The 19,122-nt window shown below is 33.9% G+C and overlaps 1 protein-coding gene across 14 annotated transcripts in view; it reads right to left on the reverse strand.

Annotated features, from left to right (window-relative positions):
• SLC4A10 (solute carrier family 4 member 10) overlaps window positions 1-19,122 on the reverse strand; it is a 329,883-nt gene that overhangs the window by 172,363 nt on the left and 138,398 nt on the right. For all 14 annotated transcript variants that reach the window (XM_032637995.1, XM_032637999.1, XM_032637996.1 and 11 more), the window contains one exon: window positions 17,117-17,198. In XM_032637995.1, coding sequence (XP_032493886.1) covers window positions 17,117-17,198 — 82 coding nt within the window. The remainder of the gene's footprint in view (window positions 1-17,116; window positions 17,199-19,122) is intronic.

Here is a 19,122-nt window from a genome sequence, read left to right on the forward strand (position 1 = left end):
TAGTCAAAATGGTCAACAAGAATTAACTTTATATCATATTTTTAAAAACCCAAATTAATAAAAATACAGATAATTTAGATATGAACATATTTTGAATAAGTGAGAATGGAACAATGTGCTGTTAAGAGGAAAGATTTTTTTGAAATAAGCACGGAACCCTAGAATTTATTCAGAATTTACCTGTATGTCAGTTGAGGGAAAATACAATTTCCCCATTAGAAAAACAAAGGGTTCATTAAAGGTAATACTGCTTTCTGAACACAAATCTTGCTAACAAATCCTGGATTTTTGGACACAAATTGTGTGGAACTATCTTGTCGAGTAGGTCCAGAATTATTGTAAATATTTTTATTGTATAAGAAATACCAGTACTGAAACAACACTTTATGTAGCTGTGGTCATAGTATACTGTTTACAAAATGCAGTGAGGAAAGAGATGCATTTGGGGATGGAAAGGAATCTTACTATAATTAATAATAATAGTAATTAACTACTCTCCTTTATTTAGCTGGCAGGGAAGGGGTCAAGCTATCTACTCTTGAAGAGAACTGTGTGTTTTTTCTGTGAAATGAATATACACAGCTGGTGCATAATTACTGAGTTGCTACAGCCATTTATTTAGACATGTCAATCATGGGAAAAGGTCAAGTACATTAAGCCAAATAAGCATGTGATCTTTAATTCCATGGAGACTCTAACAGAGTCAGAAAACACAACAAGGCATCATTTATCATAACATATCAAAGAACTCTAAGTCCAAGAGAAATTCTCTGCTGAGGGACAGCAATGGAGAGAAAGAAAAGAGACCTAGAGGGTGTAAGTGAGCGTATGTGTGCATTGCCAAGAGATACTATTGGGCTACTTACTGCACTGTTGTTTCTTGTGTTATTTTGCTGAAAGAATAAAAAAGTCACACCAATGCGGTCATAGTCACCTGACCCTAGGGCCGTATTTTTAATTATTACAAAACAAAGGGCCACATGACTGTGACTATTCTATATGGAAAATAAAAGTCTTAAAAGTACTAAAGTTGTTCATCAAAGGAACCATAGTTCTGAGATTTACTAGTTTAGAAGATACTGTGGCATATTTTTAAAAATACTATTTCTTATAAGTTTATAACACTCTTGAGCAAAACATAGTAACTAAGTTACTGCGTATCTTGCAAAGCAGTGTTATTTTTCATCTTAGAGCACAATAAGCCTCAACATTTCTTGATTAAATGAATCCTAATAATATATATCTTCTAAGAAAAAAAAGAAAAGACAGGAGAATTCCCCATTTTTTATAGGTTGTAAGACAGCTCGATGTTGGATGTTTACAGTGCTCAAAGGTAGGCTAATACAAATTAGTCAAGAAACAGGGTAAAAAGAAATGCTTATAGGATATGATCCCTGCACTTAAGGTAGCCATTTAATTGCTCAAAAATCAAGTTCAACAAAGAAAACAGCATGAAATGATACAAATGAGAAGCAGAAAACAATAACAATCTGCATTAAAGCTAATGTTCTTGTGTTGTATCAGGCATTAAACGCTGTAGGAGTTCATAAATAGAGTGAAATCAAAGATAACCTGGGCCATTAAGGAAGGTTTCAGGGAGAAGGACTTGAGTCTTAAACAAAATAGGGTTTGGATTAGCAGAGGAGTGGGAAATCTAGAAAAAGAAGATAATGTGCACAAAAACAGAAGAACAATTTTGGGTGATAATCTGAGGTGCATGTTAGAGCAGGGGAAAAATAAGGTGAGATAGAGCATGTATTTTTATAATCACAAAAGCTTGCAATTTCACTATTATTTTAAAACATTTATGTTTTGCTGTTTTTACAAGGAAGAGGGAGAAAAGACATCAACATATGTTCTGGGATACTTTTTAAAAATGAATGTAAAAGACAACGTGGTACCTCCCATCTCCTCAAACTCATTTTAATTAAATTATGATTTCTGAACAGCCCTGCCACTTTGCTTCAGGGAAATAGGTAGAAAATAAGCAAAAATTTAAAACTGTAAAATTTTCCAGATTTAGTTTTGCCTTGTATTAATCTGAAAGACACATATAGAAAGTGGCTCATTCTGGGAACTGTGGTAATTAAGGACAGAAGGATTGCTTGGAAAAGCTGAAGACTTGTGGAGGAGAAAAACAGATTTCCATGAAGAGTTGATGGAATTCAACTGTGAAACTGAAGGAATGAAACAAAACATCTGAAAGCAAAGATGGAAAATATTTGGCATTTCTGCATAGATGTTTACAAATAATAAATAGTGTTGCAGATTTTTTTAATGGCCACAATATTTTAGCAGCTTCTCCCATCAAATGGTAGAATCTATTCTTCTAATCCTTGAACCCCAGCTTGATCTTTGGGACATTAGCACATGTGATACAAAGACTTAGAGAGAGCTTGTGCCCTGGTTCTTCCCTCTACTGCTTCTCGGGACTTTTGTGCCACCATGTAATCAGATGTATCAAATCTAATTTTATCACATGCAATTGCCATTATACATTCTCTTAGCACCTCACATTTCCTTATAAAATTTTCAAAGTTTTGATTAAATAGCTAATTGTATAATCAGGTAATAATGCCTATGATAGGCTCTATAGGCAGTAATATGGTCTGTCTAATCATGTTCACATTCCCAGTACCTGGCATATTAAAAGCTCAATAAGTGTTGAATAAATAAATGAATGACAACAAATCCAAACTCTTTTTTACTCATTTTATGCTGGAGTAGGCTGGAAATTCAAAAACTGGCTCAGAGAAGGAGAGAGAACTTTGAGGAAGATAGGATTTTTAGTGGCAAGTGAAAAATAGATAGCATGCCTTGTGAAGGGAGGCACAGGCACACAGAGCGTCCAGAGATATATGTACCTTGTTTTTATCGGGAAGTAAACAGAATTTTTATTTCCTTAAACATCCATTGTTTAATGAATGCTTTATTCATTAAATGCTTTATTCATTGCTCATGAATAAACATGCATTTATACTGCTATAGAAACAACATTTCTTTTTTTTTTTTTTTACATTTTACAGGAAATTTTAGATGAAGACAATGACTTTACCTGACAGCAGTGGTGTGCTGGAACTGGCTTACACCAGTTCGCCAGAGTTAGTTGTGCACATCTCTTCCTAACTCTGTGTACAATGAAAACACTTCAGCGATGTGAAAGCAGCCATGAGCCATGAAAACTGACAAATGCTACAAATTAAGACTATGGAGGCAGCAGGGAGGAGAGAGGAAAGGAGGGTTATCAGAACACCAATGCCTGGTACCTGGTGGGTACATAAAGATGGAACTTCCTAGTTTTTTAAGTTGCTGACAATTTGATATACCCATAAGTAATCTGATCAATTTACCTTAATAAGGCTGACTTCACTTTCTAGAAAGATCCACTTGTGCAGTTCTGTAATTACGTGGATATTTAGTAAGTACCCACTTCTGAGTAAAGAGGATAAAATAATTATTTGGGGCAATGCAAAACCACAGAGCTAAGATGATGTTGAAAAGTGAAATTAAGGGGCATCCATTTTCATCCTCTCAATTACATAGAATCCTAAGAGCCTCTTAGGAAAAAGGGAAGCTGAACCCAAATCCCTTTGCTTTGAGATTTAAAATCATTAAATCATTTCTGAAGGAGTATAGTGCCCTTAATGAAGACAAGCAGGAATGGATAACAGCCCCCCACTCCCACTCCCCATTAAGAAGAAACACCATTGATGGGAGGAGGGTATGGACCCTTTTCCAAACTCAACAGCAGCCACTAGATTACTGCATGTGTCTGTGTGTGTGTCTGATTTTAATGGCCCATTTTGTGACTTATGCTAAAGGCCTTTTTGACAAAGTCACTTTGGTACTAAGGAGCTTACTCTGCATGGGGAAAGGAGATGCATGTGTGCCCTTACAATAAGGGAAATAAAAAACTTGAAGTATAATGCTTAAGGCTCAAGGCAGGTTTTGGTATGTATGTATGTGGAGGAGGAGATTGTGTAGCTGACTGGATAAACGTGTACAGATAAACCAGGAAGGATCAACAGCTTTAACAGACAGGGCCTTGCACCAAATGATAGTGGGTAGTCACAAACTCCAGTGCAACTTGCATCATCCCAACTCCCTGGATGCCACCAGACTTCTAATTGGTGGTAGAAGATACTGAGACTAATAGGCTAAGCTCTCCAGGATTAAACACTTGTTGAAATCAACCATGAGGGGCATATCTAGTTTGTAAGGTCCATATTTTTGTCTTTTTTTTTTCACTGCAGTATTACTAGTACCTGGAGTAGAGTCTGACACTTAATAATAGGCATTAAATAGAGTTGGAGGAATGAATGAATTAAAGAATCTGAAGTCCCGTTAATTCTCACTGAGGGTGGCAAGAGGTTAGAGATATTAAGGACTGATTAAACCATTTAGTCTAAGTAACCCTATGGAACCTTGGAAGGAGAATCCCAGGACAAATGCCATACTTTCAGAATATCCAGGCAGGTGGTTCCTCTGGGTTAGTATATTGTCAATGTTAACCAAATATGACCTAACTTTATATCTCAAGATGATAAAGCCAGACATACACTTTCCATTAACAAATTTATTTCTGGTGATATTTTTTGCCACACCTACTCTACTTCAAATTTCTTTCTTCCTCATGAAAGGTAAAGAATAAGTTTCTGTGATTTTCAAGAGGCATGAATCATTAATAGGACATTTTTTAAACCATTTATACAGAGCGAGCAGTCCTTTTCAAATTCAAAACTAATGAACTTTTCTTGTCAGAGAATGGAAAAACTTAAAGGTATTTAAATATTAAGCAAAGTTAACGAGAAATTTAAATTTTAAAGCATAGTCTGGAAGTTCACTTAAAGATCACATAATTTAGAGATGGGAAATTCTTCAGAGAGCACTTGATTCAGACCTCTCATTTTCACATGTGAAATAAACAGTAGTTGAAGAAGTTATCCCAATATTTCTAAAACTAGACATTTCTAAGTAGTTGTATCCAATAGGGAAATTTTAACATCTTAGTTTATTTGCCTCATACAAAACTCTACTATTTCTGTGTAACATAAAATGATGGTATATTTCATCTTCCATATAAGCATCTTTCATATACTCTTAAGTTAGCAGTCATGTTCTTTCAACATATTCCCTTAGCATTTTCCTCAACTAATATTTGTATAGGATGACCTCTACTTTAGTCATATTCATCTTCTTCAGTGTGTCTACCTTAGGTTTATTCATTGTGTGAAAGTCCACAAGACACATATGGAACATTTTGGATACATCCATATGGACTCCTACAACACTCACAGGTGGAAATAACATTCCAGGAAGTGAATCATCCAGAGAGAGAATGAAGAATAAGAGGGGGAAAAAAATCAAGGATAGATATAGAGAGAAACCAACAGTTAAAAGATAGATGAGAATTGTCAAAGGTTTGAAGAAATAGATGGAACTTCTCATATTATGTCAATGGGAGTATAAAGCATAGATCAAAAATTTTAACTCTATAACTTTTTGACCCAGCAATCCTCCTGAAAATTATATCAGTAAAGTGCACAAGAAGACATATACAATAATTCATAGCAGCTTTGTTTAAAAGAGATAAATGAGAGATAAAATGTCCATTGATAAGGGATTGGTTAAATAAAGCACGGTACAATCATGCAATGAAATACTAAGCATAATTAAAATGGACAATATCAATATTAACATGGAATGATGTTGATTTTTTTAATGAAAAGAGAGTAGTTGAAAAGATTACAAATTGTACCATAATTTTACTTATATGTAATTTAGTTATAATTACATTTGTTTATGATATATAATTAAATTATATTCTTTTATAATATTAATTCTGTAATTCTGTTCAGAAATATTAATTGTATTTCTTCTAAACAGTAGGTTTTGGGGGTTGTTTTGTTTGCTTTCTTTATACTTTATATATTTTTATATTTCTTGGATTTTTCTAACTCAAAATAATTTTTTGTTTTAAAATAGTTTTAAAACAATAAAACGATTTTAATTTTGGGAAAAAAACATAGAAATGTCAGGCAGAGTAAGAGGGGCCAGTGGATAAAATAGAAAAAAATACCAAGGAAGACTACCTGAGAAGAGAAGCCAAGGGAGGGGTATGAGAGAAGAGAAGGAAGATCTAAAAACAAAGGTATAGTCAAAAGTTTTAAAAGCAACTGAGACTTCAAAAGGGCTGACAACAGGAGATCACTATACTTGGCAATTAAGAGCACTTTTTAAATAGAATGCATATTAATAAACCTTAAAAGAATATTAAAGTGAGATAGCATGAGAGAAATAATATTTCAACTTAGTAAACATGACTTTCATTTTCATGATCAGTACTGTTAAGTGCATTGGTGTTGCAGACACTATACTTTTGTATTAATCACTGTGATATCATAAAATGCTTTCATGCCATATTGTCATCTAATTACAAAACAGCAATTTATCATTACATGAAAAAAATTGAGTTATACAAAGGAAAAAATAGGTACAATTGTAAATAATTTAGCTAGATATTAGAAATCCTTTTTCTAATAAGCCTGTAATACTTTTTTCACAGATGCTCCAAAGGTAATTTAGAAGCAGCTTTGAAAGTAGTCAAAAAACAATATTCATTGTCAAGATATGGAAGCAATCTAAATGTCCGTCAACAGATGAATGGATAAAGAACACATGGTGCGTATATATATATATATATATATATATATATATATAATGTATAATATATATAATGAAATATTACTCAGCCATAAAAAAGAATGAAGCTCTGCCATCTGTAGCAACATGGATGGATGAAACTAGAGAGCATTTTGCTTAATGAAACAAGTGAGAGAAAGACAAACACTATGTTATCACTTATGTGTGGAATCTAAAAAATAAAACAAATGAATATATATAACAAAACAGAAAAAGACTCACAGGTATAGAGGACAAACTAGTGGTTACCAGCAGGGAGATGGAAGAGGGGAGGGGCAAGATAGGGTTATAGGATTAAGAGATACAAACACTATGTATAAAATAGATAAACAATAAGGATACATTGTACAGCCCAGGGAAATATAGCCACTATTTTGTAACATTAAATGGAGTATAATCTATAAAAATATTGAGTCAATATGTTTTATACACCTGAAACTAATACTGTAAGCCAACTATACTTCGATAAAAAAAGGATATTCATAATGTTCCTTCTGCAGAGACAAGACAAAAGCTTAATCTACCAGCAGAAAATTAAAATTTTACTTTCTTTTAATCATGATTTCAATCATTTTGGTTTTCTATATTATCTTCCCACCTGAAGCTCTCATTAGGGGTAGAAATGATAGAGAAAGAAAGGAAAAAGAAGTAGATTTTTTCATTGTGCTTTCAGCAGTTCTGACAAACTAAGAGCAGTAGGGATGACTAGGCAGCCAGAAAAGAGGGAGGATAGAATGGGGTAGTGAACAATGTCACTGGGAGAAAGTATAAAAGAGAGCATTCCAAAAAGTAACCTCAGAATACCGGTACACCAAATCGACTTAATTCTATTAAGGTTCCAGTGATGCTAGTACTGATAAAATTATAGGTGTGTGTAATCCAGAAAATCAAGAATATCACCTCTTTCAACTACTATTTAAAACTTGTTCAGTATTATCAGTATTTATCTCAATTGATATTTAAATGTAAACATTTATGTGCCGGGTGGCCACTGTTATTTTTTCCCAAGGAGGTCTAGAACTCAAGTGCCCTATTGACAGCACCAGTATGTAAACCACTTTGGAGAATAAAGAATATAAAACAAATTTTGTTCAGTGCTTATATACCATTAGCACTTAATTAACATTGGTGAATGATGATGACTTCACAAGAGAAGCCCTAATTGACTGGTAGCCCACCCCTGCTTCTATTGTGAGGAGATAACCTGTGGAGGCTATGATCACATGTAGCCGAGGAGCTTTAAAGTAGGATAGCTCTAGGGGAAAGATTAGCAGCTGAAATAGAGATTTAAGAATTTAATCAAGTAGACTAAGTTGATCTCCTTCACAATGTCACCTTCATAGTATGATTCCCATACTATTAAACTGTCTAACTAAATAATCAACGCACTTAAGTCTCAAACGTCTGGAAAACTCAAAACAAAAGTATAGTGTTAATATAAACCTACAGAGTACATATTAAGAAGCTTTGGCCATTTGTGGTTTGTCTTCAAAGTATTAAATATTTTCGAAGAAAAATATAGAAGGATTAAAGGAATCAATTCTTTGCTGTAAAATACCCTCTTTTAATATTTATAGGATTATATTTAATGTAATGAAAAGGAATTTCTTTTCATCTAATATATCTCTAAAATAGCAATTGATTGAAAATGTTACATATACACACACAAATATACAGTTCTCCTTATTCACAAAGGATATGTCTTAGGTCACATTACATAGCAAATACCTCAAATATTGTACTGTGCCTTTGATAGGTAAAGAGTAGTAGTAAATAGAGCCAGATTTATAAGGAACGATGAGGGAGATTAACAATATGGGCTCTTATTCTAAAATCATCTGCCTAAAAACAGACATCCTAAACTAGGGATGGAAAATATATAACGAGGACCCCTAAATTAAGAAACCATACATGGCAGGATTTCTTAGCCACATATACACATTAGAATATTTGTTACTATACTCATTCAAACACGTCTGTAACTACTTGCAAATGGTCTAATAAACCAAATTTAGAATACTTTAGATCTTTCAAATTTACAATACACTCTAAAAGCAGACTGTAAATAACTAGCAAGTTACCACTCACTTTAAATAGACAAAATATCATGAATAAATTTATATATCGAAATAAATTGATGTGGGTTACATACAAAAAGCACGTGAAACAATTAATATGAAGAAACATGGAACATGATCTATAGCTCACCTGAGAGTTAATTAGGAATAAAAGTAATTCCATTATTACAGACTGTTAAAAAACATTCTCTTATTTGGTTCTTATTTTTAGGATACCCTGGAGAAAAATAGAACAATTCATTATGAAATGTGCATAGGTGGCAAAGATAGTCAATTAGGGAATAAAATTTACTACTGGCTATTTTTTTCTGGAATCTTCAGTATTAGTCTATCTGCCTAATTCCCATCCTCAAATATATCCAAAGTGTTTGGCAGGCAGAATGTACAATTTTAAATGGATCCTATGTAATTAATTAACTTCACTAATTATTACCAATGGACCAAATACCACTTAGAATTGCCGTATCAAGTGACATTGAGCCTGTATCGACAATAGTAAATTGCACAAAAGTTAACAACCCATAATAGCAGGCAAAACAGTTCTTTTCTTTTTCAAATGAAAGACATTTGGAACATGGAAACAATAAGATTATTCATTCTATGGTGCAGCAGAGACAAGAATTTAAAATAAGAGAACATGAGGTTATTATTAAAACTAGTCTCTAGTGGGACAGGCTTTTCCTTTTGTGGAAATGAATCTGTCTAATGGGAATTTACTAACTGCAAAATATCTCAAATTTTTGCAAAATTATTTGGAAAACTATCGTAATAGGGGTACTAATTATCTAATTCATTATTGCTTCATAGGATAGTCTCAACTTTTAAAAAATAGTCATGATTAAGTGAGTAAATATGCCCCAGTCTTCCAGTTAATAAACATCTCGCCCCATTCAGTCACCTAAAAAACAAGCCTCCACATTATGTTTACCTCTATAACATAGTTGTTAAAAGCCCAGACCCTTGTGGGTTTGAATCTCTGCTCTTACACTTGCTAGTCATGGCCTAGGCAAGTCAATCTTTTGTGCTTTAGTTTCCTTATCTGTAAGATGGAGATGATAATAGTACTTACCTCACTGAGTAACTTCAAAAATTAATCCATTCTCCATTATTTGACCTACCTCATGCAAATGTTTAAACTTCATCTCTAGTCACTCTTTACCCCCATGCACACAATCCCAATGTGTTAGCTACACCGTATTTGCCATTCCCAGAATATAACGGATCCTTCCTTCTTTGCCTTCAGAACTCTCATTCATCCTTCTAAGCCCATCTCTGTCTCTGTGAAGCCAACTTTAGTTTCTCTCAGCAGAATTCACTTTTTCCTTCTAATGGCAATTTTTGGAGATAAAATATCAGAAAGAAAAAGATCTAAGCCTAATTTTTGGCTTTTTCTTTATTTTTTCAAATTATTTTCTACTTTGGTTTCAAAATAGTGCATCATAATTATAGGATCAGCACTTACTATCTTCTGTTTTTTAGTAAAAAACACTTTTGACATTACAATGATTATGATCAGAAAAGCATTTTAGTAAACTTAAGAGCTCAGAAATGCATTGGGTGAAATGAAGAGAGTGGGAGGGTATTATCATTAATAAAATTACGTTATATGATAGCTTTGTGCTAGGTATTTTACTTACAGTATCTCTGGACTTTAGGTCCACGATATATTAAGTGGTCCCCAAAAGAAATGAACTAGTAAACCAAAACTTTTTATCTCAAATAAAATGAGCAAAAATGTCAAGACAGAGGTATAATTTTCTCTATTAAATTCCTGACTTAAAAGTATTTTACACTCTGCTAAAAGCAATACAGAATAAAGAAAATGTCTTTTTAATTTAATTCATAGCCAAGATTTAAATATTAGTTTAACTTTTCCATTAAAGTTTTAAATTTATGAATTCCTGAATATCAGATTAAAATGTAAGTAGATTTATTTATCTTAGTACAGAAACTCCTATATTTATATGTTAAATATTTGAAAGCTAATTCAATATTTGATGAGTGTTAATTATGCACCTAATTACAGTATATAAACTTAACTTCTTACATGATTATTGTTATATTATTGAATTATATATAAATGAGATTCAGTGCAACACATTTTTTAGTACCTATCTAGTTTAAGAAAAACTGCTGGACCGATACCATGGTAGAATACAAATACATATAAGACAAAGATTTGTCCCTCAACAAACTTATAATCAAATAAGAATGATAAGAAATATATACATAATAATAATATAAGAAATGATGTAAATTCAGAAAGAGAGATCTGGAGGAGGAAGATAATTATTCTGCCAGGAGGGATCAGGTAACGCTAATGGATGGGCAGAATGGACATTCTATTCTTTGTGGAGAAGATGAGAAGGCACCAATTTGGTATGGAGCAACAAAAAGGTTTTGAACACAAAATTTTTAATAATATTCTTGAGGTTTTATTGCATCTTCCATGTTCTCAGACTGTAGAAAAATAGCAGGTATTATTTTAGAAATATGTGCTAAAAGCATGGAAAACAGTCTCTCTCTCACTAAAGAAGTTCTTTATATATCAGTGATTTGGGGGAAAATTTAACCTGTAAGGAGTAATGCAAGCTATAACAAGGGTAAAGTTAGACAACAAATGAATATAAAGGATAAAATTGCAGGCATTCTACACCATGTACAGAAATTAACTCAAAATGGGTCAAAGACCTAAATGTAAGATCCAAAACTATAAATTAGAAGGAAACACAGGGAAAGGCTTTATGACATTGGATTTGGCAAGGATTTCCTGGAAATAACACCAAAAGCTTAGGCAACAAAAGTAAAACTAGACAAATTGGACTATATCAAAAAATTAAAATTTTCTGCATATCAAAGAACACAGTCAACAGATCAAAAAGGCAACCTACAGAATGCGAGAAAATATTTGCAAATCATATATACCTGATAAGGAGTTAATATCTAGAATACATAAAGAATTCCTACAACTGAACAACACATAAAAAAATCCAGTTAAACAATGCACAAAGGACTTGAATAGACATTTCTCCAAAGATGATACACAAATGGCCAACATGCATATGAGAAAATGTTCAATATCACTAATTATTAGGAAAATGCAAATCAAAACCTGACACCCATTAGGATGGCTACTGTCAAGAAAACCTGGAAAACTGCAAGTGTTAGTGAGGATGTGAAGAAATTGGAACCCTTGCACGGTGTTGGTAGGAATGTAAAATTGTGCCTCTTCTATGAAAAACAGTATGGCAGTTTCTCTAAAAATTAAAAATAGAATGACCCTATGATCCAGCAATCCCACTTATGGGTATATATTCAAAAGAATTGAAAGCAGGGTCTTGAAGCAATATTTGCACACTCATGCTCATAACAGCACTAGCCAAACAGCACAGCACTATTTCACAATAGCCAAAAGATGAAAGCAATCGTGTCCATCGATAGATGAATGGATAAACAAAATGTAGTATGTACATACAATGGATATCATTCAGCCTTAAAAAGGAAAGTAATTTCTAACACTACAGCATGGATACACCTTCATGACATTATGCTAAGTGAAATAAATCAGTCACAAAAGGACAAACACTGCATGATTTCACTTCTGTGAGGTATCTAGCATAGTCAAATTCATAGAAACAGAAGGTAGAATGGTGTTTGCCAGGGGGAGAAGGAAATGGGGAGATGTTGTTAAAGAGGTTCAGTTTTCCAAGATGAAAAAGTTCTGACACTGCTTACACAACATTGTAAATATATTTAACACTATTGAACTGTACACTTAGAATTGGCTGTGATGATAAATTTTATGTTATGAATTTTTTACCACAAAAGAATTTTTTTTAATTTTTTTAAAAAAGCAATCCAGTTGTTGGGCAGAATTGCTTTGACTGGAAATCGATCCGTTCAGTCAAAATGGCTAAATAGGGCTTCCCTGGTGGCGCAGTGGTTGAGAGTCCGCCTGCCGATGCAGGGGACACGGGTTCGTTCCCCGGTCCGGGAAGATCCCACATGCCGCGGAGCGGCTGGGCCCGTGAGCCATGGCCGCTGAGCCTGCGCGTCCAGAGCCTGTGCTCTGCAACGGGAGAGGCCACAACAGTGAGAGGCCCGCGTAAACAAAAAAAAAAAAAAAAAAAAAATGGCTAAATAATAACATATCATCTTCAGCTATTGAATTTTCTTCTCTTTGTTATCATCTAATTATTAATGACATACTATTTTTAGCAACTTATTAATTTGCTCTTATGCCTGCAGAAAATATAACAATCGTCATATCTAAAAAAATAAAATATTCATTAAATGTTTTAAAAGTTCAGGCATCCATTCTGAGAAAAGCTGAACACGGCTGAACAATGAAGAGAGAATGGAGGTGTTTAAGAATAACCGAACTCCCTAACTATCCCTGCCCCCCACCCTTCGCCCTGCTAACCATAAATTCGTTCCCTAAGTCTGTGAGTCTGTTTGTTTGGTAAATAAGTTCATTTTTATCATTGTTTTAGATTCCCCGCATATAAGTGATAAGGGAGTTTGGGATTGACATGTACACACTGCTATATTTAAAATGGATAATCAACAAGGACCTACTGTATAGCACAGGGAACTCTGCTCAATTAAAAAAAAAAAAAGAACTGAAGAGGCACTGGGTTATTTTTATTAGGCCCATGTGGAAACTGACCCCACCTATCCACCCTGGAGTTTCAGGCTCAGTACAGTGTTGCACACTCTATGTTATCCTTTAGTCAGATTCACTGAGAAGCTGACTCTGGAATGCATCTGTCTTATCAAGGCCTCTGCATACTTGCCACTTCATGTTCATTTGGTCAACACAGTGAACAAAAATGATGCTATGCAGAACACCCACTCAGTCCAAATCCCTTTGGAGTCTATTATAATACAGGGTAGGAGAGTTAACACAGCCGTGGAGCAAGACCATAAATGTATATTGTTGTACTTCCCAAGAGAATGTTTACTTCTGGTACACCTTCTTGGTAGTAATAGAAAAAAAAATGCATTTGCCACATCAACAGCTGCATACCATGTACCTGTGGTCATGTTAACCTGCTCTAAAAAGATTCTACATCTGAAACAGTAGCTGCAATTGATGCTACCACTTGGCCGAGTCTGCAGTAGTCCACCACCATTGTCTAGACTTTGACAAGTTTCTGTAGTGGCCAGACTGGGACATACTTTAGATCTATAAAGATGGCACTAATCTCTGCTATTTCCTGTCATATGCAATACTGATTTTCATTTACTATCATCGCCAAGGCAAGTACTTTCAGAGCCTTCTCACCCACTACAATAGTTCTTAATCCCACAGGCTAAGAAACCAATGTGATGGTCCTATCAATTACCAAGTAGGTCTATCGGTATGGTTCAGGGAACAGGAAAATGATCAATGAGTGGTTCAGATTCCTCAGGAAACAGACACTGAGACAGAAATTTGTGTTCAGGGAGTCTGTTGAAGAGAGCTATCAGCAGTAACACCTGTGAGGAAATGCGGGCTGCAGCATTTGGTAGAAGAAGTTGAATTATGGTACATTTGCAATAATGGCCTCAGTTGACTCCACAGGAGGCTCTGAAGCTGAGAGAGCCTTTCAGAATTGTACCAAATTGAGGCAAGACTCTGGGCCTTTATACTCCTTCTCTGATAACTTATTGAATTCAGATGCCACAGGAGAGGCAGCTCCCTTCAGCTGAAGGTAATTTCTGGGGTAGCAATTCCAAATTCTAGCTCATTTAAAATAAATATCTATTGGTATATTTTATCTATGTTACTAAAGAAGCTCTTAAAAAGTGGTGCCCTATGGTAATTTTATTTCTTGAGGAACTTCCACACTGCTTTCCATAGCAGTTGCACTATTTTACTTTCTCACCAGTAGTGCACAAGGGTTCCAATTTCTTCACGTCTTCACCAACACTTGTTATTTTCTGTTTTTTTTTTTAAATAGTAACCATCCTAATGGGTTCAAGGTGATATCTCATTACAGAGTTGATTTGCATTTCCTTAATAGTTAGTGATGTTGGATATCTTTTCATGACCCTGCTGTCCATTTGTATATCTTCCTTAGAGAAACGTCAATAGTTCAATTCTTTTTATCACTGAATAATATTCCATTGCATTGGCATACTACATAATTTATTTATCCATTAAAGTACATCTTGGTTGCTTTCAAGTTTTGGAAATTATGAAAGAAAAAAAAAACAGTGGTGCCCTGGTCTTTTTCTTTAATTACACAGAAGGAGAAGCTACCACCACCCTTATCCTCAGTAACGCCACCTTTCTCTCTGGTGCTCTCCCACTTACGTTATATTATATTATATGCTACCAGTTGATTTTTTCCTGAACCATGACATCCACCTCATTGCCCCTGCATTATTTTCTGATTCAGGGTAATCAGTCTGGGAACCACTAACAGATCTATTAATTCTTTGTATGCAACACAACAGAATCCTCCACAGCATCCTCAAATACTGGAATGTTTATCTACTTAATATGATCTGGGAGCAGAACAAATATTAAGAAAGTCAACATAAATAAGGTTTTTCTTATTTTCTTTCAAAACTCTAAAATGTTGCCTTTGCATTCTATGATGTTAACTTCAATCACCAGTGACTAAGTCACAGTTATTCACTTCTGGGATTAAAATACCCACTATAGACATCAGCAAACAGAACAAAATCTGATTTATCCAACTGTGTTTTGCCAACAAGAAATCTCTTTTAAGAAGCATTGTACACTGTTACGTGTATTCCCAGTAAAAAGAAACGTATGTAATACATGTTGATACAAAAATTAAAGTAACTTTATTAAATCTTATTTTTGTATTATGTAGTTTCCATTCAAAGGGACCATTTAGTATTTTACTGTAATTATTTATAAATTACTGTTAACTGTTAATTATCTGTGTGTGGATTATCAATCACAATCTTTAAACCCAAGATGATGTTTCACTGGAATTGAGTATATTTTTACACTAAATTCTTGATTTATTAGGTTTTCTTGTGTGAGTTTAGTGAATATAAGCATAGCTTAAGTCATGGTATGACGTAAGTAGCACAGTAACTATGCTGCTTTTCAAATCTAAAGAAAAATTCGCTTTATATTAGACATTACTGGGTTAGATTTTTCAAGTTTCTGCTTCCTTCAATTTGTGTAATGAATATGGATAGCATGCAAATTACTATACCTGCCCAGTAAGTATAACCTTTCCAGACCTTGGGTGCTTTCTGTGCATCAAGCAAAATGTCAAACACAGAGTGGGTATAGTTGTTGAAAGTTGTCTCTAAATAGTATGTTAACTCTTCTGTTATTTAATTGTTGTAACTAAATATAAGACCCAATAATAATGAATTTAACCATAATTTAAGTGGCTATAATTCTTAAGGGGAATGAACACTTACTTTTCAGCTGCTGTAGATTATTAGGAGCTATCTCTGATTAGTTTTACTTAAGATGATTTGGGTTTCACTTTTCAACAAAAAGATGAAAAACACCACATACCTTGTATCTCACTAGTAATAATTTCTTGTTAAAAAATTAAGATGAACTAATGGCATGTATACATTAAATTGCAGTGGAATAATAATTGTCAATACTTATGTAACTCTTAGGCCAGGGACTATTCTAAGTATTTTTCCCTTATTTTTCATAAAAATTTAGGAAATATATTCCACTGTTATCCTTATTTTAACAACAGAGAAAACAGGTACAGAGAAGTTAACTAATTAGCTAAAGCTTCCATAACAAATAAGGGACAGAAGTGATATTTGAATCCAGTACAGTCTGGTTTCAGAGCCTCTATATTTTACCAGCTGCTAGACCATACTACCTCCCTGTTGAATTATCTGACCTTCTTCCTACTGAAGAGACAAATGATGCCTCCAGCCCTCTCTGATATATATCTCAGTAAAACTGGAATACCAATTGTTCTTAACTCCCTTCCAGTGACAGCCTACTCTGACAACATAGGGTGAATTAGATGCTCCTCCTGTCCTCCCCTGTCACATAACACCCAATATGTTGGTCTGTTATAATATTTTTCTTTTCATTCCCCAATTAATTGTAACTCCTTGAAGGAAGGATTATTGAAAGACTGGCACACAACACAGTACAGGAATATAGGAGAGGTTCAATAAACATCTGTTGAATGAGTTAATGCCTCTCATTGTTTGCAGGACTGACTATTGGCACTCCAGAGGACACCAAAACAGTCATATCCACCCCACCACCACCACCATTATTACTCTGATATCAACTTTTGCAGTTCTCCACATTGCAACAAACTTCACATTTCTCTTTGAAACACCAATAGGTATCCCCCCCACCAAAATAGTCTTACCTTCTAAATCTTCTTTCTCAAAGTGTGTTTTGAGAATAGAACGAGTTCCACCTCTATCCACAACTGCCTCTTCATCGTTTCTCTGTAGAACAGAGAGAAAGAAGACTAAATGATAGTACATAGATTCTCTTAATTTCAGCAAATAAACTTTAATGTGATCTAATAATTTAGGGGTTTAATTCAGTAACATAAACCTACTTGTACATGACTATTCTATTTGATTATCAAGTGTTAGTTTACAAAAGACTAAGATTAATTTGACCACACATTCAGAGAAGGAATGTCATTTGATTTTCCATGAAATTGAAGGCAGTCAAACATTCCAGTTGGCGTCATTTATTAGTGAGATGAAAACTAGAAAAGAAATAGTTATCCTGTCAATTTAGTAACATGTATTTTTATCTCTGATAAAGAATTCTTGTTAACAAGATGACATTTTGAACTATACAAGGAAAATATGAAAATCATTAGTGCTATGTCAGGGAGAAATAATTCCATTGCCATTATAAATGGGGTTGGGGGGAACTAATCTCTTGAAAGCAATTAGTATCAATTACTAGGTAAACTAAAACTCTAGTGACTTTGTTTCAGTACAATGCATTTTATTCAAACTAAACTGTAAATTACAATCATGTGCATTAAACCTTCATTCAGTTTCTATAAATTTTTTACCTATTTAGAAGGGCTGGGCATAGGCTTTGTCTTCTGAACACTGTACACATAACTCAAAATAGTACACTCAGTGATTTGGTACTTAATAAAATAATGGGGGAGGTGTGAGTATAATCCATTTTGACCATGCAGGAATGGACAAAATATGAAATACTGAATGAAGTGAAACACAAATTATTTACAACTTTTATCTGTGAACACCCAGGTAAAACTTGCCTTAAAAGTGAATACCGAGTACAAAAGGAGAAATGAAAAGGTAGACTAAAGGTGAATGAAACCTTTCAAGATCTATTTCTAAGCCTATTCTAGTTTATTACTATTAGAAAAGTAAAAGGTTTTTGCTTCTTCTCTGAAAGCTTTTTAATTCCTGAACATAATCTTAATAAAGATTTGTCCTCCATGTTTGACAAATCAGTACTTTCAACTGCAGGAGTATAGACATATTTCAGCCTAAAAAGATCAGCTCTCATATGCTTCAAATGCAGCACAGTATGCAGCAGAAGGACATGTTTCATAGCCTATAGTCCTGTTGTCTTTCTGACAACTTGTACTGACACAAGTCAGGGTAAAGTCTTTAAAATCAGAGTTAGATAAACTTATACTATAAATGAGAGAAAATGAGAGAAAAATTAAAATGAAGATAGATTTCAGAACCCATTGCTCTTCTGTTTGGCAAAGTTTAAGAAAATCTGTTGGTTTAACCAATAATAGCAATAGAAAGACTAAAGTTGAGACTTTTATAATTTTCCTGAACCAGATAAATGCAAGTTTCAGCCTATTTTGAATCTGTTCTTGATACATTTACAAATCAAATTTACCCTCTGTGCAAGACATTTTCAAATATATGTCACACTAGAATACAACTCTGCCCTCTGGGGTGTTGTTAGGAAGAATGCCAAAAACTAAGTCATGCATCCTTGTTCAAAGGTCAGAAGGAACACTATTCCAATATAACTCAAAATGGCAGTCTCTGAAAACAACTGCAAAATGGAAAGCTTATATAGAATACATGAAGATGTTTCCTCCTATACAATAAATACTTGATTTTGATTTCAAGGACCTGAAATAATTTTCAGCTTATACAAAATGTTTCTTCCCCTTATTTATATAAAGCATGTATACTGTCCACATACAAAAGATAATTCTGTTGAATCACTAATGTTGAGATATTGAGAGAAAATGAAATTTTGCAGCAGAAGTAGAAATGGAATCTAAATAGGAAATAGCTGATTATTTAATTACTATGCAGGTTACAGGCAGAACTGACCTAATTTTAATTTTTCTTTAAAAGAAAAAGAACTAGAAGCTAGAATATGAATATAACTCAATGTAAG

This window comes from Phocoena sinus, chromosome 7 (assembly GCF_008692025.1).
Source record: "Phocoena sinus isolate mPhoSin1 chromosome 7, mPhoSin1.pri, whole genome shotgun sequence".
In the NCBI taxonomy this organism is placed as follows: domain Eukaryota; kingdom Metazoa; phylum Chordata; class Mammalia; order Artiodactyla; family Phocoenidae; genus Phocoena; species Phocoena sinus.